Genomic DNA, 26,619 nt, shown 5'->3' on the forward strand with positions numbered 1-26,619 from the left:
TTATTTTTAAAAGTGTTACAAGTAAAAAATGTTTTTATCTTCATAAAATATACGATTATACATAAATAAATTCATATAAATTCTCATTCATCAAATTTTGGTACAAATAAAATCCCATTTTCAACTTATCTAGGAGGATCTTTAATGATGATATAGAAATGCTACATTAATACATTTCTTTTTAAGGGAAAGTGCGTTTTCATATACTTATATGAAAAAATTATAAAATAAGAATCAAAATTTATAAAATATAAATTTTAAACAATTATTATTTAGTGTATTTTTTTAGTCAAAAGTATTACATTTAATCATTTGAGTAATGTCTTTTAATGGTATAAATACCATATTTGACCATCGTGAGTATTACATTTGATCATTATAAGTACTATGTTCTACCATCGGTCCATCGTAGATACTATATTTGAACTATTAGTACACAATATTTGAACTATAAATACATAAAATTTGAATTATTTTTAAAGGGTATTGACTTTTTTTTTAAAAAAAAATTTATCCTTTGACATAATATATAATAATTTGATAAAGGTAAAATAAATCTTATATTCAAGATCCACTTCCACAGATTTGGTATTAGTGTTACTCATCGAAAAGGACAGAAATTTTGTTGGGTGAGAATGTAATATAATAAGAAACAAAATATGAAGATGGAATTTTATTTCAAATTAAGAAAAAACACTACAAGATGAGTATCGAATTTCTCTGGTTCCTTGCAAAGGAAGCTTAGCTAAATGGACTCCACAAGGGATTTTCATGATTCATATACAGACTGCATAGATTTTCACTTTTTTTTTTTGGGGTTTCCTTTTCTGTCTTTTGAGTGGCAATGCAATTACCAATTAGGGTGACAGATAAGCAACCACAGATACAGAGAAGATTAAATGGCAATCAGCATCATTCCAAAAAAGAAAAGGGGAATGATACCCTAATGTTCAATGCACTGCCATTTTTATTTACTTATTTATTTTCTTAGAGAAGAACAAAATTTCTTTGAAGAAAGAATTTTTTGGTTTTTAGTTTTTACAAATTGGGAACGTGGGGTTTTGTGGGATTTCGCAGAGGAGAGAAGGATGTGGTCGTTCAGCAGAAAGGGAGCGTCTGGGTTCTCAGCTTCTTCAACAGCAGAGGAAGTTACTCAAAGAATTGATGGCACTGGTCTTACTGCCATTGTTACAGGTCATATCTCATCTGGGTTGAATTTTCCCTTTTCTTATTATTATTCTTAGAAAGAAAAATGAGATATGGGTTTCTTTTTCCTTGAATTTTTATGACTGTATTATCAATCAATCGTGGAGAATATGACAAGGAAATGGGTTGGTTTCTGTGTTACAAGTAGAGGTTTCAGTGTTCTGTTGGTAATCATCAGTTGTGTTTTTCCTTTTTTGTTGTATGCATTTATTTGAGTTTAGTTGGATTCATACTTCAAAAATGGTATGCGGATTTCAATTTTCATGGAATGTCCCAACACCCCCTGAAGAGAACTTTTTAATCAAGTCCCCAACTTATCATCTTCTAAGCTTTCTGGACTGCAAATAAATTAGAATGAGAATTTTGGATTATAGAAATTTAGGACAAAATCATTTTTTGCTTGAGCATCAATCTCAAATTTTATCTTAGACTATTTGGTGTATTCTGTTGCAAAGTTTATTGGCAGTTCTGTACATTCTGATCAAGGGTGCTTCTGGGTTGCCTTCTAAATTCTATATCGTAAATTACTGATACTTACTTGACTGAGTTTATATTGTGATGCTTGGGCAATGTGGAGAAGACTTTTATGATCCAACCTATCTCTGTTTTCTTTCGATCTTGTATAATTGCCAATTTACTTGTCATTGAATGGAGGGCTAATGTTTAACTAGAGAATGAAAAGATTAGGGTCCAATGATGCTTCGGATAGTTTTCTGAAAATGAGCATCATCGAAGGCTTGGAGAACAGAAATTTGCTTATGCGATACTTGATTAAAATGGCAGGTTGTGAAATTCTTGCAATTGGCACGAATAAGTAATTCGTGGAATGTGCTGAGTTGTTTTTATCTTAGAAGCGTTTGTGATATGTACTAACTGGCATATGCCATTACTCATGGATACTGTCATTACAGGAGCATCAAGTGGTTTTGGCACTGAAACAACTCCGTGTTCTTGCATTGCGTGGTGTCCGTGTCATTATGGGGGTGAGGAATATGGCAGCTGGTAAAGAGGTAAAAGGGGCAATAGTTAAGGAAATCCCGACTGCTAAAGTTGATGTCATGGAGTTGAATCTGAGTTCAATGGAATCTGTAAGGAAATTTGGATCAGAGTACAATTCTTCCAGTATTCCATTGAACCTTCTCATGTAAGAAAAGAATAAGAGTGGTAACTGTGGGTGCATTTAACAATTTCTTTTACATGTTCATTATGTCATGTTTCATTCTCTCCCTCTCCCAACTACATGCATGTATACAACATGGGTATATGTTTAAGCCTGATTAACACAGGGGACTTAGCAATGAGGACTAAAATTTTTTGTTCATTTTTAGAACCAATGCAGGAATTATGGCAGCCCCGTATATGCTTTCATAGACAATATAGAAATGCAGTTTGCAAAAAACCACTTAGGTGTGTTACATTTATTGTAAAGTATGTTTGGTTCAAAGAATATGCTCATAAAGCTGTGGGAGTTTTGAAAACGATGATATCCTTCTTTCTTGAGAAACATCAACCATCAGCAATACTGTTTATAGTTTTCTAAAGGTTTAATGAGATGTTCTCAAGTAATGAAGTTAGAAAGATTGGGATCCTTTCTCAAACTAGAGATAAGAGCCATAGTTTGCTTTAAAAAATTTATAATCAAGCATCCTTGACCCTGCTACTTCCGTGTAAAGTATTCAGAACTATATATAGCTTGTATTTTATTTCTATACTTTTCATCTGTTTTTACATAGGGAATTAGGTTAAGGTGTCGTCCTTTCAAGTCAGCGCTGTGGCCCTAATAGATTTTTTATTTTCAATATGTTCTGCAGGTCATTTTCTTTTGACAAGCCTGTTGTTGGACACAATGAAGAAAACAATGCAGGAAAGTAGCAAAGAGGGAAGGATTGTAATTTTCTCCTCAGAGGCTCACTGATTGACATATCGTGGAGGAATTCGCTTTGAAAATATCAATGATAAATCAGGGTAACAAACTCCACGTTAACATAGAATTGCTCTAAATTCTACTTTTGAAATAGTGTTTTAACAAGTATCTGCATTGAACTCCTGTTGATCTAATCTGTTGGGAGACTGGTGGGTCAGTGACATTTAAGTTATATCTTTGAAAGACCTTAAACTACATCTTGATGAATAATTTACTGCATATAGCACTTTGTCAAATTTTCTAAATTGGCAAAATTATCCCCATTTCACTACCAATTTCAACATCTGGATAACCTTTCATGGATCACTTTTTCATGTTATGTAGCTGCCCTAATTTAATGCTATTATCTATACGTCATGTGACAAATCTCATCGAATGAATCAGAAAAATTTGTGAAGAATGCTTGATTTATTTTGTGTGGACTTTTGGGAGGATTATAGATGACAATCTTTGTCATGAATGCTTGAAACACGACTCTTGCTAATCTTCATATCACTCAAACTAATTAAGGTGGAGGTTTTTGGTGCACCATAACGTCAAAATAAACAAATTTCATATGTCAGGGATGCATAGCATGCCAACAAGGCAAACAACCCCTCCAATTCCAGTATTACACTATTAAATTTACCGTCCATTATTTAATCAGCATTAATTTGACCGGAACAGAGTAGTGTAGACTGGTTATACCTGTGTGAAGTTTCACTTACCCATCCTCTATACAACATTGGCACACAGTATAATGGGTACAGTGCGTATTTGTTAAATGTTCTTTGAATTTAGCAATTTATTGTTCTTTAATTGAGTTTTAACTTGCTCATATAACAGGTATAGCAGCCTATATGCTTATGGCCAATCAAAGCTTTCGAATATATTGCATGCTAATGAGCTTGCACGGCGTTTTAAGGTACTCGATCTTCTATTGGATAAGAACAAAATAGGCAGTAATTTTATGGTAAAAAAACATTGATGAATTGCAGTTTTTTCAAACTAGCCTGTCCTCTCTCTGCAATTTTATTGTCATGATCTTTTATTTTTTAATATTTGATTCTGTTAGACCATGGAATTTTTACTCTAAATCATGAGTTGCTGGAGAAATTTTAAATTTGACATTTTTTGGTGCTTAATTCTTAATTATAATTCCTTTGTAGCCTCTTATCCAAACTATCTATGCTTGATGTAACTCCCCCTACTGTTTCAATGGTTCATGGTATGATTTCTTCTGATTTGGTAATGAATAGTCACCAATGGGCTTGAGGATTTTCTTCTGGGTAAAGATGGCATGATCAATCCAAATATTCTGCTTATTGTGCATTAGCATTGCATACATTGTGGGTCTATTTCCGAACAGCTTAAGCTTTTTTGTCAAATTGGTTTTGTTGACATAATCCAAAACCAGCTTAACTAGGTCTTGAGTTCTGAGTCTCTCCGACCATTTATCCATGTAAGGAGGTTTAGTAGCCAGGTATTCATTGTGGTCCATTATCCCATTACTTAAGGTTTTAGGTCTAATTGGCAGCTTAACAATAGGAAACCTTTCTAATAAGCCATTTGGATAAAGGTTTTAGCTAGATATACATTGTGGGCTCATTACCTAATAGCTTAAGCTGTTAAGTCAAATTAGTAGTTGAACAATAGAACATCTTTTTGAAAAAGCTGTTAAGGTCAAATTAGATCATGTCATTGTTTTTCATATCTCTTGGATATATGTTTGTTTGTTTTCATATCACTCTCTATATTTTGGTATTCATGTCATACTAAGTTAAACCTGCCATCACATTGGTGGTTGTTTCCCTGAATAGGAAGATGGGGTGAACATGACTGCTAATTCCCTCTACCCAGGAATGATTGTCACGAATCTTTTCCGTCATAGCAACATTGTTACTGGTAACTACTTTACTTTCTTAGTTTATGTTTTGCGGGTACAAGTTCACATATGGATAAAGGTTGAGCTGTTTTTCTTCTATCCTAAGAATGCTAGCTCAACTTTTTAGAAAAACTATTTCATGCTCATTCCTTGTTCTTCATAGAACTTCTTGGCATTTTCCCTAGTGCCTCCAATTTTTGATGTGTTTGCATATGCTCGTATGATTTTGAATTTGGACGAACCGTTTCCTAGCTGTTTTAACTGATCATTGCGAGTTTTTCTCTTCAAATTCCATGGACCTTCATTTTCTTCTTCTTAAAAGAGTCTGTTGATACAACTCTACCAGGTTTTATAGCCTTTGTTTTTTCTTGTGGTTTGACACAGGAGTAGTTAATATCAGCTTAAAAATGTTCAGCAGGTAAGCTTTTTTCTCAGCATACTTCTACGTCAGAAACCAAGATGATTTATCCTCATGTATAAAGTACCAAGCAACAGGAATCTCAATAAACATTTACTTTCCCAGTTCTCAAATTTTGGCTCTGTTTGGTGGAAAGGAAAAGAATATTTCAAACTTCCATTGTACAAACTTGAGCTTCTGATTTCTCTTATGGTGTTTGATAGGGAGCTGCAACCACATGCTATGTGGCATTACATCCACAGGTGAAGGGGGTGAGCGGCCAATATTTTTCTGACTGTAACATAGCCAAACCCACCGCACAGGCCAAAGACCCAGAATTGGCCAAGAAACTCTGGGAATTCAGCATGAATTTGATCTCAGCCTGATATTGGTTAAATATTTTATTTATTTAGCAATTAAGTGTAGTTGCCACTGACATAAGAATGGAGGTCAATCTTTCAAGAAACTTTAAGTTTTCCATTTTTGACTCAATGAAGTTGGGACTTGGGCATGGGTCGTCTCTTAAGGCTGTGAAATAATGCCAATTTTGACTTTAAATTGTGCTTATATGAAATATAACAAATTGATTTTCTGGAGGTTTATCAATCTTTTTCCCTTATCCAATGCTTGGTTTTTGGAAAGTACTAAGAAAAAAAAAATAATGAATATGAATATTTTTTTGCTTGGTTTCAACTTATTTAATCCTTATATAGAAAAATTAAAATAAGTTAAATAAGTTTAAAATACGTATAAAAATAATTTATTGATTTTAAATTTATATATATATATATTTATATACTTTTTTTTTATATTATTTCTTAATTTTTTTGAAAGGAAGCATGGTCATAGTGATTGTGATCATTTATGACTATGTTTGGCTCATGAAAAATATAAAGTATGAGGGGAAATGTGAGAAAAAAAAATAGAAAGAAAGAAAAAATGAAAAAAATAATAATAAATTATTTTATATGTTATTTCAAACTCGTTTTACTTCTTTTTCATTTTTCATGTAAAGATTAAATAATTTAAAAATATGTAAATTTTTATCTAATTTAAATTATATTTAATTTTCTTTTCTATCTTCTATGTTGAAATCAAATATGATAAAATTATTTTTTTTAATATTGTTTTGATCTTTTCTTAATACTTTATAAGAACCAAACATAGTGTAAGTGTATTTATTTCATTAGACTTCATAATCATATGTAATGACCAGCTCCCAACCGTGTAAATATTGTCCGCTTTGGACCCAAAGGGGTCTTCACGGTTTTAAAACGCGTCTATAGGGTTACAAGGAATCCATACTTATATAATGCTAGGAACTTTCCCCCTTATCCGATGTGGGATGTCACAAACACCCCCCATGTAGATACAACATCCTCGTTGTGTCCTATGGATTACAAGATCAAATAAACGAACATCCCTTCGGGCCTAAACAAACCCCCACACCGAGGTCGAAGATCGGTTTTGATACCATTTGTAATGACCCGCTCCCAATCATGTAGATATTGCTTGCTTTAGACCCAAAGGGGTCCTCACGACTTTAAAAGGCGTCTACAGGGTTACGAGGAATCCATAATATATAGCGCTAGAAACTTTCCCCCCTATCCGGATGTCACAAACACCCCCTTATGCAAACATAACGTTCTCGTTGTGTTCCACGGGATTGCGAGGCCAAACAGACGAACACCCCTATGGGGCAAAACAAACTCTCACACCGAGGTTGGAGATTAACTCTAATACCATTTGTAAATACTTGCTCCCAACCATATAGATATTGTCTGCTTTGGACCCAAAGGGGCCTTCACAGCTTTAAAACGCGTCTATAGGGTTACGAGGAATCCATACTTATATAGCGCCAAAAACTTTCCCCCCTATCCGATGTGAGATGTTACAAACACCCCTTTATGCAGACACAACACCCTCACCCTTACGAGGCCAAACAAATCCACACACCGAGGTCGGAGATTGGCTCTGATATTATTTGTAATAACTCACTCCCAACCTTGTAGATATTGTCCGCTTTGAACTCAAATGGGCTCTCATGACTTTAAAACGCGTTTACAGGGTTAAGAGAAATCCATACTTATATAGCATTAGGAACTTTCCTCCCTATCCGATGTGGGATGTCACAAATACTCTTTATGCAGACACAATGTCCTCGTTGTGTCCCATAGGATTGTGGGACCAAACAAAAAAACAACCTTATGGGGCCAAACAAACCCCATACCGAGGTCGGGAACCTGACTCTGATACCATTTGTAACGACTCGCTCCCAACCATGTAGATATTGTCTGTTTTGGACCTAAAGGGCCCTTCATGGCTTTAAAACGCGTTTATAAGGTTACGAGGAATCCATACATATATAGCGTCATGGACTTTTCCCCATATTAGGTGTGAGATATCACAAACACCCCCTCATGTAGACACAACATCCTCGTTGTGTCCCACGGGATTGTGAGACCAAACAGATGAACATCTCTATGGGATCAAACAAACCCCCACACCGAGGTCGAAGATCGGGTCTGATATCATTTGTAACGACCCATTTCCAATCATGTAAATATTGTCCGCTTTGGATCCAAAGGGACCCTCACGGCTTTAAAACGCGCCTACAGGGTTACAAAGAATCCATATTTATATAACGCTAGAAACTTTCCCCCATATCTAATGTGATATATCACAATCATATGCCAAATATAGGGGTACACGTCACATTTTCTAATTTGTTGAGCTTCAAGCTCAAAATATACTTTCACATCAAATAAAATTTTAAATTAGATGAATTTCAACTATCAATTAAACAAGTTGACTCTGAGACGGTACCGATAATTATAGAATTATAAATATAAACCAAAATATGACTTAATTATTAATTAAACAAGACATCATGTATTTTTTTATTCAAAATCAAAATTTATGATTATAATTAGGTTAGCCGATATAATTATTAAATAATCCAATTGAGGTTAAATTTATGTTCTACATATTGAAAGAAAAAGTAATACATTTATGCCCACAATCGAGGTCAAATTATTGAATATATAAAAGTCAAACTTTGATAAACGTGGTCAAATTATTGAATATATAAAAGTCAAACTTTGATAAACATACTGAGTACGAGTCATCATATTCACGAGCCATACCATTCGGTATCACTCATCGAAAAGGACAAAAATTTTGTTAGGTGAGAATGTAAAATATAATAAGAAACAAATTATGAAGATGGGATTATATTTCAAATTAAGAAAAAAGTATCAAATTTCTGTATTTCCTCATAAAGGCAGGTTGTCAAACTGGACTCCACACGGAATTTTTAATGATTCGTGTACAGCTGCATACAATTCCCCATTTTCTGGGGTGACAACGAAATCAGTGTGACAGACAACCAGCCCATTGAAAAAAGAGGTAACAAACACCGCAATCAGCATCATACCGAAGAAAAAATTGATACACCGTTGTCATCTACTCATTGCGCTGCCTTTTTGTTTTAACAAGAGGAAAGAAAAAAACTTCATTCACGGAAGGGGAGAGAAGAGAAGGATGTGGTTGTTCAGCAGAAAGGGAGCATCTGGGTTCTCAGGTTCTTCAACAGCTGAGGAAGTTACTCAAGGAATTGATGGCACTGGTCTTACTGCCATTGTTACAGGTCATATCTCATCTGGGTTGTTTTTTGGTTTTGTTTTTTGGTCTTTTGATATTATTCTTAGAAAGAAAAATGAGATATGGGTTTCTTTTTTTCTTGAATTGTTATTGCTGTATTACCAATCAATTGTGGAGAATATGGGTGGGTTTTCTGTGTTGGATGCAGGAGTTTCAGTGTTCTGTTGGTAATTATCCGTTCTGTTCTCTTTTTTTTGTTGTATGTATTTATTTGAATTATATAAATATCCGCTCTCAATCATGTAGATATTGTCCTCTTTGGACCTAAAGGGGCCTCACAGCTTTAAAATACCTTTACAGTTTTGAGAAGTTCATACTTGTATAGCGCAATGAACTTTCCCCCTATCCAATGTGGGATGTTACAAACACCCCCATGCAGACACAACATCCTCGTTGTATCCCGAAATTATGGGGTTAAATAAACAAACATCCTTACGGGGCCAAACAAACCTTACATTGAGGTAGAAGATCGATTTTGATACCATTTGTAACGATCCGCACCCAATCGTGTAGATATTGTCCTCTTTGGACAGGTTCAAAAAGAGTGTTTATCTGTTTGATCCCACCATTCCGTGGGATATAACGAGGACGTTGTGTTTGTATGGAGGGGTGTTTGTGACATCCCATATCGGATAGGGGGAAAAGTTTCTAGCGCTATATAAGTATGGACTCCTCTGCTATATAAGTATGAACTCCTCGTAACCTTGTAGACTCGTTTTAAAGCCCCTTTTGAGTCCAAAACATATAATATCTACATACTTTAAACATGGTATGCAGATCAATAGGAAAATTCAATTTGCATGGAATGTCCAACACCCCTAAGAATTTTGGATTGCAGAATTTTATGACAAAATCATGTTTTGCTTGAGAATCCTTCTCATATTTCATTTTAGACTAGTTGGTGAAATTTGTTGCCAAGTTTGTCGGCAGTTTTGTAAATTCTGACCAGGTGTGCTTCCGGGTTGCCTTTTAAATTCTATATCGTAAATAACTGATACTTACTTGACTGAGTTTATATTGTTGTTGAGGCTGGGGCAATGTGGAGAAGACTCTCTTATGATCCGACCCATCACTGGTTTCTTTCATTCTTGTATAATTGCCAATTTGCTTGTCATTGAATGGATGGCAAATGTTAAATGAGAGAAAGAAAAAGAAAAGGAAAGAGATGAAGTCCTGTGATGCTTTAGATGGTTTCCTGAAAATGAGCATTATCTCCAATAAACACTTGGAGTTGGAGGCACTCTATTTTCATCAGTACAACAGAATAACCATTTTTTCGAAAGGAAATGGTGTTGTTTCTATTTATATTTCTTCTTCTAGTAGTTGTATCCTCCTCCCTACTTTTTCCTCTAGTGGGAGTGATCCTTGATTAAATTGGTAGTGTGACATCTCATATCGGATAGGGGGAAAGTCCAAGTATGAACCCCTCTTAATCTTGTAAACGCGTTTACACGATTGGGAGCCGATCGTCACATACCAAGTTTCGATCCCAATCGTGTAGTTATTGTCCGCTTTGGATCTAAAGGAGTCCTCATAGCTTTAAAACGCGTTTACAAGGTTAAGAGAAGTCTATATTTATATATATTGAAATTCTTAAGAGAAGCCCATACCTATCCGATGTGGAATGTCACAGGTAGGTTATGAAATTCTTGCCATTGCCACGAATAAATAATTCATGGAATGTGCTGTGTAGTTTGTCTTAGAAGCGTTTGTGATATGTACTAACTGGCATATGCCTTTGCTCATGGATACTGTCATTACAGGAGCATCAAGTGGCATTGGCACTGAAACAACTCGTGTTCTTGCATTGCGTGGTGTCCATGTCGTTATGGGGGTCAGGAATATGGCGGCTGGTCAAGAGGTAAAAGAGGCAATAGTTAAGGAAATCCCGACCGCTAAAGTTGATGTGATGGAGTTGGATCTAAGTTCAATGGCATCCGTAAGGAAATTTGCATCAGAGTTCAATTCTTCCGGCCTTCCATTGAACATTCTAATGTAAGAAAAGAATAAGAGTGGTAACCGTAGGTGCATTTAACAATCTCCTTTACACGCCTGCTATGTCATGTTTCATCCTCTCCCTCTCCCTCTCCCATCTATATGCATGTATACAACGTGCATATATGTTTAAGCCTATTAGTAGCAGGAACTTAGCAACGAGGGCTAACATTTTTTGGTCATTGTTAGAAACAATGCAGGAACTACAGGCCCATACATGCTTTCCAAAGATAACATAGAGATGCTGTTTGCGACAAACCACTTAGGTACGTTACATTTATTGTAGAGCATGTTTGTTTCAAAAAATATGCTCATAAAAATGTGGGAGTTTTTGTGAAGCATTCAGAACTATATATAGCTTGTATTTCTTTTCAATATGTTCTGCAGGTCATTTTCTTTTGACAAGCTTGTTGTTGGACACGATGAAGAAAACAACGCAGGAAAGTGGCAAAGAGGGAAGGATTGTAATCGTCTCCTCAGAGGGTCACCGATTCACATATCGTGGAGGAATTCGCTTTGACAATATCAATGATAAATCAGGGTAACAAACTCCACTTCAACATGGAATTGCTTTAAATTCTACTTTTGAAATAGTTTTTTAAAGATTATCTACATTGAACTCCTGTTGATTTGATATGTTGGAAGACTGGTGAGTTGGTGACATTTAAGCAATCTTTTGAAAATTGGATCGGACCGACCGGACCGGCCAGTCCTACGATTGACTGGTTGGCTTTTGAGTCTATGTTACCCTTTGGACTGTTTTAAGGATTGAACCGGCTTTGAATTGTTTGAAGAGTTTGAACCAGCGGTTGAACCGATGAACTGTTTTTAGTGAACCAAACGGTTGAAAGGAAACAACATTGTTTTCTCTCTCAAACATGAATTAAAAAAAGAGTTCTGAATCCTCACTCCCCTCCATCTGCACAAAATCAAACCCCCATTCTTTATTGCTGCTGCCAACCTAGCTTACCTACTGTCAGCCACCGCTAGTCCCTAGTCGCTGGTAAGTAAACTGAAAACAGAACTGAAAAACCCTTGCTACTGCCTCGCCTTCACCTTTGCCACATCTTTCGTCATTCACTGGATGCACCAGCTGCTGACCCTCACTGTTCCATGATCTGGTAAGGAAACATAATTTTGGTGCTGGATTGATCCAGTGGTACTGCCGGTCCATCATTGTATCTTGTCGTCACCTGCTGCAGACTGTCAACGCATTAAGGCTTTTCCAGATTCCTGAAATCCCACTAGAAAAGGCTTGGACCCCTTGGGTGTAACACTCCCACTTCCCTCTCCACGAGCCCAAGAGGCTTAGAACCGATCCACAATATAAGGCACTAAAATGTTCAATCTCTTTCTGATGTGTGATTATCCACTTCCACTTATGCACTTCAACACACGCCTACATGCACTTTCCAAATCCCACTAGAAAAGGCTTGGACCACTTGGGCGTAACACTCCCACTTCCCTCTTCACAATCCTAAGAGACTTAGGAACTGATGCACAATATAAGGCACCTAAAATGTTCAATCTCTTTCTGATGTATGATTATCCACTTCCACTTATGCACTCCAACACACATCCACATGCACTTTCCAAGCACCCTACCCGTTCTCTGTACAACATTGACACACACAGTATAATATTCTTTAATTTAGCAATTTATTGTTCTTTAATTCAGTTTTAACTTGCTCATATAACAGGTATAGCAGTCCATTCGCTTATGGCCAATCAAAGCTTGCTAATGTTTTGCATGCTAATGAGCTTGCACGACGTTTTAAGGTACTCAATCTTCTCTTGGATAAGAATGATTAGGTAATAGTGTTATGGTAATAAAGCATTGATGAATTGCAGTTTTTTCAAACAAAGCATAACATTACATGATTATCAAAACTTATATATTATTTGTCTTTTCTACCCTTGGATCTGTATGCCTATCCTCTCTGTGCAATTTTTGTCTTCATTGTCTTTTACTTTGGAATATTTGATTCTATGAGACCTTGGAATTTTGACTCTAAATCATGAGTTACTGCAGAATTTTGACACCTTTTTGGAGCTTTAACTGTTAATAATAATTCATTTGTGGTTTCTAATCCAAACTATCTATGCTTGATGCAACTTTCCCTATTGTTCGAATGGTGCATGTGTGATTCCTTCTGATTCAGAAGTGAATATTCACCAATGGTCTAGAGGATTTTCTTTTAGGTAAAGCTGGCACGATCAATCCCAATACAATAAAACCTTGATAAAATAATACTCTTGGGACCAAGAGAAATTATTATTTTAGCGGGGTTATTGAATTATCAAGAAATGAATAATTTATTAATTTACCGATAAAGCAATCTTAGTTGCCACTGTTGAGCAAGCAAAAGAGGGTGGATGACTGGCTTACTTTTTCAAGAATTTGTTGGTTGGTTTGACAACAGAATGAAGGGTAGAAAGGTTTTACTTATAGTGGACAACTGCATGCCTAGCCCATCCAAAGGTTATTGCAGACTTGAGAAATGTAGAACTGCTTTTCTTGCCTCCCAATACAACATCAAAGATTCAACCATGTGATGCTGGGATTATTTGAGCAGTAAAAATTCATTATCGAAGTTGTTTTTATTCTAGCATCTTGGAGGGCTATGAGTTAGGAACAACAAATCCTGAAAAGATCAATATACTGAATGCTATCAACTTCGTTAAGGAGTATGATCATGCCATTGTTTTTCTAATCTCTTGGATATATATTTGTTTGTTGTCATATCACTCTTCCATCTCTATACTTTGGTACTGATGTCATACTTTGTCAAACCTGCCATCATATTACTGGTTGTTTCTCTGAATAGGAAGATGGGGTGGACATAACTGCTAATTCTCTTCACCCAGGAGCAATTGTCACCAATATTTTCCGTCATAGCAGCATTCTTTCCGGTAACCACTTTGCTTCGAACCTAAGAATGCTTTACTTTTTAGAAAAACCATTTCATGCACAGTCCTTGTTCTTCATATAACTTGGGATTTTCACTACTGCCTCCAATTTTTGATGTTTTTGACATATGCTCCTATGATTTTGAATTTGGAAGAACTGCAGCCTAACTGTTTAAGTAGTTATGGGCCTGAAGATTCTGATCATTGCAAGTTTTACTCTTGAAATTCCATGGAAAACCTTAATCGGGAGGACGTCCTTTACTTTCTTCTTCTTAAAAGAGTCTTTTGGACATCTGTTGCTGAAGTAACTGGATTCTTGTTTCAATTGAACGGGCACATAATCTCTTATATCTTTGCCATGTTTGATTTGTTCCAACTTTTAGCCTCTTGACAACTAATATACTTCAAACATCTCAAAGAAAATCTGTGATTGTCTGGAGCCTTATAGCCATGAGGATTTTTTCGTACTCATCATGGCTGTGTATATGCAGCACGGGCTGTAACTTCAATCTTCACATCTCATAAATATTTCCTATGATTTCATGTATTTGATACAACTCTACTGGGTCTTATAGCCTTTCGTTTTTTCTTTTGGTTTGACACAGGACTGGTTAATACGGTTGGCAAATACGTGCTTAAAAATGTTCAGCAGGTAAGCTGTTTTCTCAGCATACTTCTACATCATAAACCAAGATGATTTATTCTCATGCATAAAGTACCAAGCAACAGGAGTCTCAATAAACATTTACTTTCCCAGTTCTCAAATTTTGGCTCTGTTTGGTGGAAAGGAAAAGAATATTTCAAACCTGCATTGTACAAACTTGAGCTTCTGATTTCTCCCATGGTGTTTGACAGGGAGCTGCAACCACATGCTATGTGGCATTGCATCCACAGGTGAAGGGGGTGAGCGGCCAATATTTTTCTGACTGTAACATAGCCAAGCCCGGCGCACAGGCCAAAGACCCCGAATTGGCCAAGAAACTCTGGGAATTCAGCACGGGTTTGATTTCAGAATGACTTTGGTTATATATTTACCTATTTAACAATCAAGTGCAGTTGCCACAGGCATAAGAATGGAGGTCAATCTTTCAAGGAACTTTGTTTTTTCCATTTAGACTCAATAGGGTTGGGACTTGGGCATGGGTTGTCTCTTATCGGTCATATAATTCTAGCAGACAATCAAAGAAGGATGTGAATAATGCCAATTCTGACTTTAAATTGTGGTTATATGAAATATATCAAATTAATTTTCTCAAGATTGTCATGTATTTTTCCCTTATTTTGTTTGTAGAAAGTAATAAGAAAAAATTTATTGAAAATGGATTTTTTATTTATTTGGTTTTTCTATGATAAACACTAAAGAAAATAAATATATTTAAATTTAATTTAAAATTTATAAATTTTCAACTTATATAATCTATATATAAAAAAGTTAAAAGAAAAGATGAAATAAGGAAATTAGTTTGAAATAATGTAAAAAAAAAATTAATTTATTAGTTTTAAATTTATCTTATTAATTTTTTTCATTGTTTTGGTTTTCATATTTTCTTTTGTTTCTCGAATTTTTTGAAACCAAACATAGTCTTAGCAATTGTTATCATTTATGGTTATGTTTGATTCTCCAAAGGTACTAAAGAAAAAAAGAGAGGAAAGGTAGGAGAAAAAAAAAATTTTTTTAAATTATTATTTTTATATATTATTTCAAAACTCATTTAACTTATTTTTTTTATTTATATAAAGATTAAATAATTTAAAAATATATATTTAATTTTAATTATGTTTTAGTTTATTTCCTATTTTTCATGTTGAAACTAAATATGAAAAACCCATTTTTTCGTAACAATTTTTTCCCTTTTTTAGTATTTTTATGGAATCAATTATAGCCCAAGTATAATTACTTCATTAAACCTCACATTTTTTATTTTGTTGATCTTTAAGCCGAAATATATGTCACATCAAATAAAATTTTAAATAAGATGATTAAAATAAAATATAAACAATTTTTATATTTTTATTTATTATTTATTTTATAGTATTTATATTCCATTTCCTTTTATAATAATTAGGTGTTGTCGAATTTCCCAATCATAATTATTTAGTTTAATTTTAGCTTGTATATCTATAGTTTGATAGAGTGATTTTGAAAGAGGTTAAAACCACATCCTAATTGATGGATCATGTTTATTGTGACAAAATTTAAATTATCAATTAAACAAGTCAACCCAAACTCGATACGAATAAATTAAAAAATTTAAAATATGACATAATTATTAATAAAGTAAGACACCATATAAACACGATCCACAGTATCCACATTCAAACACTAGTGATGGACTAAAATTAATCTTATCTTCATTATCCACTTCCACACATTTGGTATTACTCATTGAAAAGGACATAAATTCTGTTAGGTGAGAATGTGATATAAAAAGAAGCAAAATATGAAGATGGAATTTTATTTCAAATTAAGAAAAAACACTACAAAATGAGTATCAAATTTCTGTGGTCCCTTATAAAGGAAGCGTGGCGAAGTGGAATCCGCAAAGGGATTTTTCTGATTCGGATACAGACTGCATACGAATTTTTTTTTTCTTTCCCCTTTTTCTGGGGTGACAGATGAGCAGCCACAGACAAACAGATAAGATTAAATGGCAATCAGCATCATTACTAAAGAAAAAATTTGATACACTGCTGGACATTGCACTGTCCTTTTGTTTTAATAGAAGGAGAAAAAATCTTCTGTGAAGGAAGTTTTTAGTTTTTACATAGTGGGTAGGTGGGGTTTTGTGGGAATTTGCAGGGGAGAGAAGGATGTGGTGGTTCAGCAGAAAGGGACCATCTGGGTTCTCAGCTTCTTCAACAGCAGAGGAAGTTACTCAAGGAATTGATGGCACTGGTCTTACTGCCATTGTTACAGGTCATAACCCATCTGGGTTGATTTTTCTTCTTCTTCTTCTTCTTCTTCTTATTATTCTTGGAAAGAAAAGTGAGATATGGGTTTCCTTTTTCTTGAATTTTTATTGCTGTATTATCAATCTATTGTGGAGAATATGGGTTGGTTTCTGTGTTGGAAGTGGAAGTTTCAGTCTTCTGTTGGTAATTATCGGTTGTGTTCTCCTTTTTTGTTGTATGTATTTATTTGAGTTATGTTGGATTCATACTTCAAAAATGAAATGCAGATCAATAGGAAAATTCATTTTTCATGGAATGTCCGAACACCCCCTGAAGAGAACTTTTCAATAGAGTCCCCAACTTATCATCTTGGAAGGTTGCTGAACTGCAAATAAATTAGAATGAGAATTAATCATGTTTTGCTTGAGCATCCATCTCAAATTTTATTTTAGACTGTCTGGTGAATTCTGTTGCAAAGTTTATTGGCAGTTCTGTGTATTCTGATCAGGGCTGCTTCCGGGTTCGGGTTGCCTATTAAATTCTACATAGGAAATAACTGATACTCACTTGACTGAGTTTATATTGTTGTTGAGGTTCGGGCAATGTGGAGAAGACTCTTTTACGATCTGACCCATCACTGGTGTCTTTCATTCTTGTATAATTGCCGATTTGCTTGTCATTGAATGGACGGCTAATTTTTAATAGAAAAAGAAAAGTAAAGAGATGAGGTCCCGTGATGCTTTAGATAGTTTTCCAAAAATGGGCATTATCTCTGATAAACACTTCGAGTTGGAGGCACTCCATTTTCATCAATACAACTGAATAACCATTTTTCTCAGAAGGAAAAGGTGTTGTTTCTATTTATATTTCTTCTTCTGGTAGTTGTATCCTCCTCCCTACTTTTTCCTCAAGTGCCACATTATGAGAATTATGCATCCTTGATCAAATTGGTAGGTTGTGAAATTCTTGCCATTGGCATGAATAAATAATTCATGGAATGTGCTGAGTAGTTTGTCTTAGAAGCATTTGTGATATGTACTAACTGGCATATGCCTTTGCTCATGGATACTGTCATTACAGGAGCATCAAGTGGCATTGGCACTGAAACAACTCGTGTTCTTGCATTGCGTGGTGTCCATGTTGTTATGGGGGTCAGGAATATGTCAGCTGGTAAAGAGGTAAAAGAGGCAATAGTTAAGGAAATCCCGACTGCTAAAGTTGATGCGATGGAGTTGGATCTAAGTTCAATGGCATCTGTAAGGAAATTTGCATCAGAGTATAATTCTTCCGGTCTTCCATTGAACATTCTAATGTAAGAAAAGAATAAGGGTGGTAACCATAGGTGCATTTAACAGTTTCTTTTACATGCCTGTTATATGTCATGTTTCATTCTCTCCCTCTCCCATTTATATGCATGAATACAACATGTGTATATGTTTAAGCCTGATTAGTACCAGGAACATAACAATGAGAGCTAAAATGTTTTGTTCATTGTTAGAAACAATGCAGGAATTATGGCCGTCCCATACATGCTCTCCAAAGATAACATAGAAATGCAGTTTGCGACAAACCACTTAGGTATGTTACATTTATTGTAAACAAAAAATATGCTCATAAAGCTGTGGGACTTTTTGAAAACGATGATTTTTTTTTTTCTTTTCTTTTCTTTCTTGAGATTCTAGTTTTTGAAAGGTTTAATGAGATGTTCTCAAGTAATGAAGTTAGAAAGATTAGACTCCTTTCATAGACTAGCGATCAGAGCCATAGCTTGCTTTCAAAAATTTATAATCAAGCATCCTCAACACTGCTAGTTCCGTGTAAAGTATTCAGAACTATACATAGCTTGTATTTTGTTCCTATACTTCTCATATATTTTTACGCAGGGAATTGGGTTAAGATATCATCCTTTCAAGTCAGTGTTGTGCCCCTAATATATTTTTCCTTTTCAATATGTTCTGCAGGTCATTTTCTTTTGACAAACCTGTTGTTGGACACAATGAAGAAAACAACACGGAAAAGTAGAAAAGAGGGAAGGATAGTGAATGTCTCCTCAATGGCTCATCGGTACCCATATCGTGAAGGGATTCGCTTTGATAAGATCAATGATAAATCAGGGTAACAAACTCCACGTCAGCATAGAATTGCTTTAAATTCTACTTTTGAACTAGTGTTTTAAGGATTATTTGCATCAAACTCCAATTGATCTGATATGTTGGAAAATTGGAGAGTTGGTGACATTTAAGCAATGTTTTGAAAATTGGACCAGACCAACTAATCTGACTTTCAATCGGTTGGCTTTCTAGTCCAATGTTACCCTTTGGACCATATAGGGATTGAACCAGCTTTGAACTGTTTGAACCAGTGGTTGAATAGATGAACCACTTAAACCAAATGGTTCTTAGTGAACCGAACAATTCAAAGGAAACAACATCGTTTTCTCTCTCAAACATGAATTCACAAAAAAGTTCTCAATCCTCACTTCCCTCCATCTGCACAAAATCAAATCCATGCTTTACTGCTGCCCGCCAACCTAGCTTACCTATTGTTACCTGTTGCTGGTCCATCATTGCTGGTAAGTAAATTGAAAAACCCTTGATACTGTCTCACCTTCGCCTTCGCCGCATCTTGCTGTCATTCACTGGCTGAACCAGCTGTTGACCATCACTGCTCCACGATCTGGTAAGGAAATATATAATTTTGGTACTTGATTGATCCACTGGTGTGGGGTGCTGGATCGATCTACTGGTGGTGCCAGTCTATCATCGTATCTTATCACCACTTGCTGATTGCACCAACTATTGACTGTCAACGCATTAAGGTTTCCCAAATTGGACCACTTGAAATCCCTCTGGAAAAGGCTTGGACCCTTGGTGCGCGAGGCTTCCACTTCCCTTTTCATAAGCCCAAAAGGCTTAGGAAGTGACCCGCAATATAAGATACCTAAAATGTTCAACCCCTTTCTGATGTGGAATCATCCACTTTCACTTATGCACTCCAACATACACATCCACATGCACTGTTTGAACCGGTGGTTGAACCAGTTGGCTTTCCGATCTGGTGTTACCCTTTGGACTGTTGAAGGATTGAACCAACTTTGAACTGTTTGAGCCAGTGGTTGAACCAATGAACACTTGAACCAGACGGTTCAAAGGAAACAACGTCATTTTCTCTCTCAAACATGAATTCACAAAAATGTTCCCGATCCTCACTCCCCTCCATCGGCACAAAATCAAATCCCCATTCTTTACTGCTGTCACCAACCTAGCTCACCTACTGCCAGCTGCCGTTGGTCCATCATCACTGGTAAGTAAACTGAAAACAAAACCAAAAACCCCTTGATACTGCCTCACCTTTGCTTTCACTGCATCTTGTTGTCATCCACCGGCTGCACCAACTACTGACCGTCACTGCTCCATGATCTGGTAAGAAAATATATAATTTTGGTACTGGATCAATCCACTGGTGCCGGGTTTTTTAGTTTTGTCTTCAGTCTATCATTGTATCTTATCACCACCTGCTGGTTGCACCAGCTGCTGACCGTCAATGCATTAAGGTTTTCTAGATTGGGCCACCTGAAATCCCAAAAGGCTTGGATTAGGCGCGTGGGACTCCCACTTCCCTCTCCAAAAGCCCAAGAGGCTTAGGAAGTGATCCACAATATAAGACACCTAAAATGTTCAATCCCTTTCCGATGTGGAATTGTCCACTTTCACTTATGCACACTGACACACACACCCACATGCACTTTCCAACAGGTTATACCTGTGTAAAGTTTCACCTTACCTGCCCTTTGTACACCATTGACACACAGCATAATAGGTACACTGTGTATTTGTTGAATATTCTTTAATTTAGCAATTTATTATTCTTTAATTCAGTTTAACTTGCTCATATAACAGGTATAGCAGTCTATTCGCTTATGGCCAATCAAAGCTTGCTAATGTTTTGCATGCTAATGAGCTTGCACGACGTTTTAAGGTACTCGATCTTCTCTTGGATAAGAATGAAATAGGCAATAATTTTATGGCAATAACGAATTGATGAATTGCAGTTTTTTTTCAAACAAACCACATAACATTACATGATTATCAAAACTTATTATTTGTTTTTTCTACCCTTGGATCTGTATGCCTATCTTCTCTATCAATGTTTTAAAAACCGGATCGATCATTGAATGAGAAAAGTTATCGATTCACGGTTCGCTGGTAGGATTGGTGGTTGAACCATGGTCGGATTGGTGATGTTATAAATATATAATTTATATTTTATTAAAATTTAAAATAATTTTAAGAAATTAATTTATGTATACATATAATTTTTAACAATATTTTATTTTATTATATTTAATATGTCAAATTAAATGATAAAAGATAAATATAAATATATAATATTTAAGTATAAAAATATATTTAAGATGAAAAGAAAATTATAATATTTAATTTTATCTTGTATTTTTTATTTTAAAATTTTAAAAACTTAATTTATATTATTTTCGTATTTATCATTAATTATTATAAAAATAAACGTATATATAAATATTTATATTTGTTTAAATGATTTATATGACAAAAATTGAAAAAGAGGACATATAAATATTTTTTATAACATTTATTAAAATGGTTGTGTAGCATAGTGGTTATGCATTCATTTTGTCAACAACAGGTACATGGTTCAAATCATTGAAATATCACAAGCCATATATGTGATATAAATACCTTTCACATTTAATGAACAGGCAATGGCGTAGTGGGTTGGACCCTGTCCATTTAAGGTATATGCAAGTAGTGGATTGCTTAGGGAGGAGCTTTTGGGCTAACTGAATAAAAAAGCTCAACATGCTTTTGGTCAAACAATAGTTGACCGGTCCATAAGAAACCGAACAGCTGGTCCGTTTTTTAAAACACTGCTCTCTATGCAATTTTTATCTTCATTTTATTTTATTTTGAAATATTTGATTCTATATGACCATGGAATTTTTACTCAAAATCATGAGTTACTGCAGAAATTTGACATCTTTTTGGTACTTAACTGTTAATAATAATAATTCATTTGTAACTTCTAATCCAAACTGTTTATGCTTGACGCAACTTCCCCTACCGTTTGAATGATGCATGTATGATTCCTTCTGATTTAGTAATGAATAGTCACTAATGGTCTAGAGGATTTTCTTCTGGATAAGGATACGTGATCAATCCAAATACAATAAAACCATGATAAGATAATACTCTTAGGACCAAGAGAGATTATTATTTTAGCAGAGCTATTGATTTGTCAATAAATGAATAATTTGTTAATTTATTGATAAATAAATATTTATTATTTTAAAGAGAGTAATACTTGAAGAATAGGGTTTCACGGGAATAATTTTTTTTTATTGAGATTATTCTTTTGTAGAGTTTACAGCATATACAAATCCTTCAAATTAGGAAACTAAATCACTGATTAAAAGGAAAGAATAACTCCTAACAATTACTTTCCTAAAAATACAAAGATTGACAACTAATAGCTAATTTACAGCTTTACAAAGTTATTTCTTTCCATATCGGTTTCGGTTTTCCAACACTATTATGTTTCTACAATAATACTTGTACATTTATGAATTATAAATCCAAAAACAATGGATGTTGTTAAAAGTTAATATATAGAAGCCTAAGATGCTCTAAAAAAATAATTATTACACTAATTGTAGAAGATAGAAAGGATCCTAAAAGGAAAATATTCGATATCCAAACTTAATATCCTAAAAGATCACAAAAACTTAATGTGCTAGAAAATCACCAAAACTTAATGCCCTAAAAGATAAGAGGTTTCACATAAAAGATGAAGATGTTTAAGTATGTAGAAGATAAACTCTATAAGTAATCATTATAGCAGTTTTAAACTCTTAAGACTCTAAATCTTTACAATTCCATATCTTGTTCCTCTATGGTGTCTCGTTTGAAAGGAGTAAAAAAATCAGTATTGACAGATGAAATGAGGAGAGCATTATGCAAGTACACAGGGGAGCATGCTTCCTCTGGTAAATATGATCTGCAACAATGGATTCAACAAAAGTTCCAAGTGTCCATCAGCCAGCTAACAATATCAAACACTCTTAAAATGTGCAGAATATTTGTCAGGTGAGACGAAATAGCAATGTTAAGAGGCACAAGTCAGCAAAATACCTAGAGTTAGAAAAAACATTGTATGAGTGGTTTCTTCAATATCAAGAGAAAGTGAATATGACTAGAGAAATGATCCAGACCAAGGCAAAAGTGTTTTTCCAGAAAACGTATGGTTAAACAAATCTAAAATTTAGCTTCTCCAGTGGTTGGTTAGATGTTTCAAGGCAAGATATGGAATCAAATGTTATAGACGATTTGGTGAAAGTGGTTCAGTTGTTATGAAGAACATTGTTAATGCTTTACTAGGAATATGAGCTAAACTAGACCAATTTCATTGGAAAGATATCTACATTATGGATGAAATCAGTTGGAAGCAGCACATTCGCTAGTTACAAAGCAATTGGAAGGACGCAAGAAGGATAAGGAGAGAATTACTATTGTTGTTTGTTGCAATGGAGATGGTTCCGACAAAGTACCTCTATGGGTTATTGATATGTATGCTAATCCTAGATGCTTTAAAATGTGAACATGAGCAATCTTAGTTGCCACTATTGGGCAAACAAAAGAGGGTGGATGACTGGTTTACTTTTTCAAGAATTTGTTGGTTGGTTTGACAAGAGAATGAATGGTAGAAAGGTTTAACTTATAGTGGACAATTGCCTAGCCCATCCAAAGGTTATTGCAGGCTTGAGAAATGTAGAACTGCTTTTCTTGCCTCCTAGTACAACATCAAAGATTCAACCATGTGATGCTGGGATTATACAAGCACTAAAAATTCGTTATCAAAGTCATTTTTATTCTAGCATCTTGAAGGGCTATGAGTTAGGAGCAACAAATCCTTAAAAGATCAATATATTGAATGCTATCAACTTTGTTAATGTGGCTTGGAACTTTAATGTGAAGACAACAACAATATATTGATCCTGAAAAGATCAATATATTGAATTCTATCAACTTTGTTAATGTGGCTTGGAACTTTGATGTGAAGACAACAACAATTTCAAATTGTTTTCGGCATTGTAGGATTTGATCAAATGAACATATGGCTTCTGAAGCACAAGTTAGTGAAGATGAACTTTTGCATACAAACAGCAGAATGAATTCATGTATATTTTATGAAAAACATGAGCGGGAAAGGTGGTTCCACTTCTACCTTCCCCTCATGGTTTTACTTTTGTATTGCTCTTATCTTATCTGTCATATAGACATCTTGTTCTATTGGAACTCAGCCATTCTGCTTCCAAACAGGCTTTCTGGCCTCTATCCAGTAAAAATATTTTTCTTATCAGGTTCTTCTTTGGACCCAACTGTAAATGTTTCTGAGTGGTTTTAATTAAAATTTTTGACCCACTGTATTGTACCTTCGCTTTTTTCTGTAATTTGACATAATTTTAACTTCATGAATGGAAGTAACTCCCCACGATTCTCTTCTAAGGAGTATGATCATGCCATTGTTCTTGGATATGTATTTGTTTGTTGTCAACCTATCAAAAAATATTTGTTTGTTGTCATCACTCTCTAATCTCTATACTTTGGTACTGATGTCATATTAAGTTGAACCTGCCATCACAGTAGTGGTTGTTTCTCTGAATAGGAAGATGGGGTGGACATAACTGCTAATTCGCTTCACCCAGGAGCAATTGTCACCAATCTTTTCCGTTGTAGCAGCATTGTTTCTGGTAACCACTTTGCTTCGAACCTTAGAATGCTCCACTTTTTAGAAAAACTATTTCATGCACATTCCTTGCTCTTCATATAACTTGGCATTTTCACTGGTGCCTCCAATTTTTTATGTTTTGACATATGCTTCTATGATTTTGAATTTGGAAGAACTGCAGCCTAACTGTTTAAGTAGTTCTGGGCCTGAAGATGCTGATCATTGCGAATATTTCTCTTGAAATTCCATGGAATACCATAATCGCGAGGATGCCCTTCATTTTCTTCTTCTTAAAAGAGTCTTTTGGACATCTGTTGCTGAAGTAACTTGATTTTTGTTTCAATTGAAAGGGCACATAATCTCTTATATCTTTAACCATGTTTGATTTGTTCCAACATTTACCCTCTTGAGAACTTATATACTTCCGACATCTTATAGAAAATCTATGATTGTCTGGATCCTAATAGCCATAAGGAAATTTTTGTACTCATCATGGTTGTCTGTATGCAGCATTGGCTGTAACTTCAATCTTCACATCTCATAAACATTTCCTATTATTTCATGTATTTGATACAACTCCACTGGATCTTATAGCCTTTGGTTTTTTCTTGTGGTTTGACACAGGACTGGTTAATACGGTTGGCAAACTTGTGCTTAAAAATGTTCAGCAGGTAGGCTGTTTTCCCAGCATACTTCTACATAATAAACCAAGATGCATTTGTCTCATGCATAAAGTACCAAGAAACATAAATCCCAATAAACATTTACTTTCCATGGTGGGAAGGAAAAGTATATTTCAAGACATTGCTTTGATGAACTCCCACCATTTTCATGTCTCATACAAGAAGATCGATACATTCTTGAATACCATGTATTTACATTTGAGGATCTCGTCTCATCATACGAAACATGCAAAACTCCATTGTAAAAACTTGAGCTTCTAATTTATTGGATTTTTTTGACAGGGAGCTGCAACAACATGCTATGTGGCATTGCATCCACAGGTGAAGGGGGTGAGCGGCCAATATTTTTCTGACTGTAACATAGCCAAACCCAGCTCACAGGCCAAAGACCCTGAATTGGCGAAGAAGCTCTGGGAATTCAGCATGAATTTGGTTAAATGATGTACCTATAATTCATCATGACCCAAAAAACAATTTGTCTTCTGTAATTTTTCAACAATATTTAAAGTAATTTTAATGCTGGAGGTTTTTAGGCTTTCATATCTGATGTCATTTATTTTTACTTCTTTCTGGTGGTGGGGGTGTTGCTAACAAGCAGCTAAATCATATCCCAGAATACAAAATGACCCTGGTCCTAAGCCCACAAGGACAACCCCCACCTAGGCCTAAATTGACAATTTGGATTTTGGCCTAAGTGGGGAGTACAAAGCCCATAATCCAAACAACTGGGCTAGGAATTGGACTTCCAAATTCAGGCCCAGCCTTTTTACTTGGATTAGAGCCTCCCTTTCCATTAGATACAGATGAAAAAAAATGAAACCTTCATAGAAACTAGTAGGACCATAAAGCAAAGAGACTTTATGATATGGAAATTGGTGATTGGATTTGAATTCCACTTTTTAACAATACCTAGAATAATAGTTTATTGAAGAGATAAGTCACTTTGGGGTGATTAAGTAACACTTGCGGGCTATTTGGTACGTGGGAACGAGGAATGTGAATGGACGTTTTATTTTTATTTTTATTTATTGTGATATGGAAATGAATTTGGTGATTCCATGTTTAGTATTTGGGTGAACTTAAGAATTCAAGGTTGGAATGATTATTTATTTTCGTTCTAATGTTTGATAACAATATGAATGAAAATGAAAAAGAAACAAATTAATAATAATACTCTTACAAAAATTTTAAATAATTTTTTATTTTTATTTTAAAAGATAAATTTTGATAGTTTTTTTTTTTTTTTTTTACTAAATGATAAGACTAAAAAAAAAATAATAGATATACTCAATAAATAAAAAAAATCAACCATAAAAAATCATAT

General features: G+C 34.8%; 3 protein-coding genes across 3 annotated transcripts; all 3 read left to right on the top strand.

Moving 5' to 3' along the window:
* Nucleotides 1–694: 694 nt before the first annotated feature.
* Nucleotides 695–5,984, top strand: LOC100252592 (short-chain dehydrogenase TIC 32, chloroplastic). Its single transcript, XM_059733580.1, is given in 10 exon segments — nt 695–1,194; nt 2,118–2,149; nt 2,151–2,350; nt 2,535–2,572; nt 2,575–2,613; nt 3,018–3,171; nt 3,956–4,034; nt 4,930–5,014; nt 5,379–5,412; nt 5,616–5,984. Coding segments are annotated over 10 exon segments (945 nt in total). The 5' UTR covers nt 695–953; the 3' UTR covers nt 5,659–5,984.
* Nucleotides 5,985–8,706: 2,722 nt separating this feature from the next.
* LOC100242214 (short-chain dehydrogenase TIC 32, chloroplastic) lies at nt 8,707–15,215 on the top strand. The gene is made up of 8 exons (XM_003634051.4): nt 8,707–9,040; nt 10,818–11,049; nt 11,239–11,315; nt 11,437–11,590; nt 12,750–12,828; nt 13,878–13,962; nt 14,565–14,611; nt 14,815–15,215. The coding sequence occupies exons 1-8, from the start codon at nt 8,935–8,937 to the stop codon at nt 14,974–14,976; spliced, it is 942 nt and encodes a 313-aa protein (XP_003634099.1). The 5' UTR covers nt 8,707–8,934; the 3' UTR covers nt 14,977–15,215.
* Nucleotides 15,216–16,497: 1,282 nt separating this feature from the next.
* On the top strand, nt 16,498–25,835 carry LOC100264493 (short-chain dehydrogenase TIC 32, chloroplastic). The gene is made up of 8 exons (XM_002270068.5): nt 16,498–16,876; nt 17,932–18,163; nt 18,350–18,429; nt 18,813–18,966; nt 20,751–20,829; nt 24,550–24,634; nt 25,237–25,283; nt 25,578–25,835. Exons 1-8 carry the CDS (start codon nt 16,771–16,773, stop codon nt 25,734–25,736), a joined length of 942 nt encoding a protein of 313 aa, XP_002270104.1. The 5' UTR covers nt 16,498–16,770; the 3' UTR covers nt 25,737–25,835.
* Nucleotides 25,836–26,619: the final 784 nt, after the last annotated feature.

Source organism: Vitis vinifera, chromosome 16 (assembly GCF_030704535.1).
Source record: "Vitis vinifera cultivar Pinot Noir 40024 chromosome 16, ASM3070453v1".
In the NCBI taxonomy this organism is placed as follows: Eukaryota; Viridiplantae; Streptophyta; class Magnoliopsida; order Vitales; family Vitaceae; genus Vitis; species Vitis vinifera.

What these genes read in the sequence shown, in the direction of transcription:
- LOC100242214 (XM_003634051.4), top strand. Translation starts at nt 8,935, where the DNA reads ATGTGGTTGTTCAGCAGAAAGGGAGCATCTGGGTTCTCAGGTTCTTCA. An exon ending in CTTCCATTGAACATTCTAAT is followed by an intron (nt 11,050 to 11,238) that starts GTAAGAAAAGAA and finishes GGTCATTGTTAG; the next exon opens with AAACAATGCAGGAACTACAG. An exon ending in TGCTTAAAAATGTTCAGCAG is followed by an intron (nt 14,612 to 14,814) that starts GTAAGCTGTTTT and finishes GGTGTTTGACAG; the next exon opens with GGAGCTGCAACCACATGCTA.
- LOC100264493 (XM_002270068.5), top strand. Translation starts at nt 16,771, where the DNA reads ATGTGGTGGTTCAGCAGAAAGGGACCATCTGGGTTCTCAGCTTCTTCA. An exon ending in GTTTGCGACAAACCACTTAG is followed by an intron (nt 18,430 to 18,812) that starts GTATGTTACATT and finishes TATGTTCTGCAG; the next exon opens with GTCATTTTCTTTTGACAAAC. An exon ending in TTGTAGCAGCATTGTTTCTG is followed by an intron (nt 24,635 to 25,236) that starts GTAACCACTTTG and finishes GGTTTGACACAG; the next exon opens with GACTGGTTAATACGGTTGGC.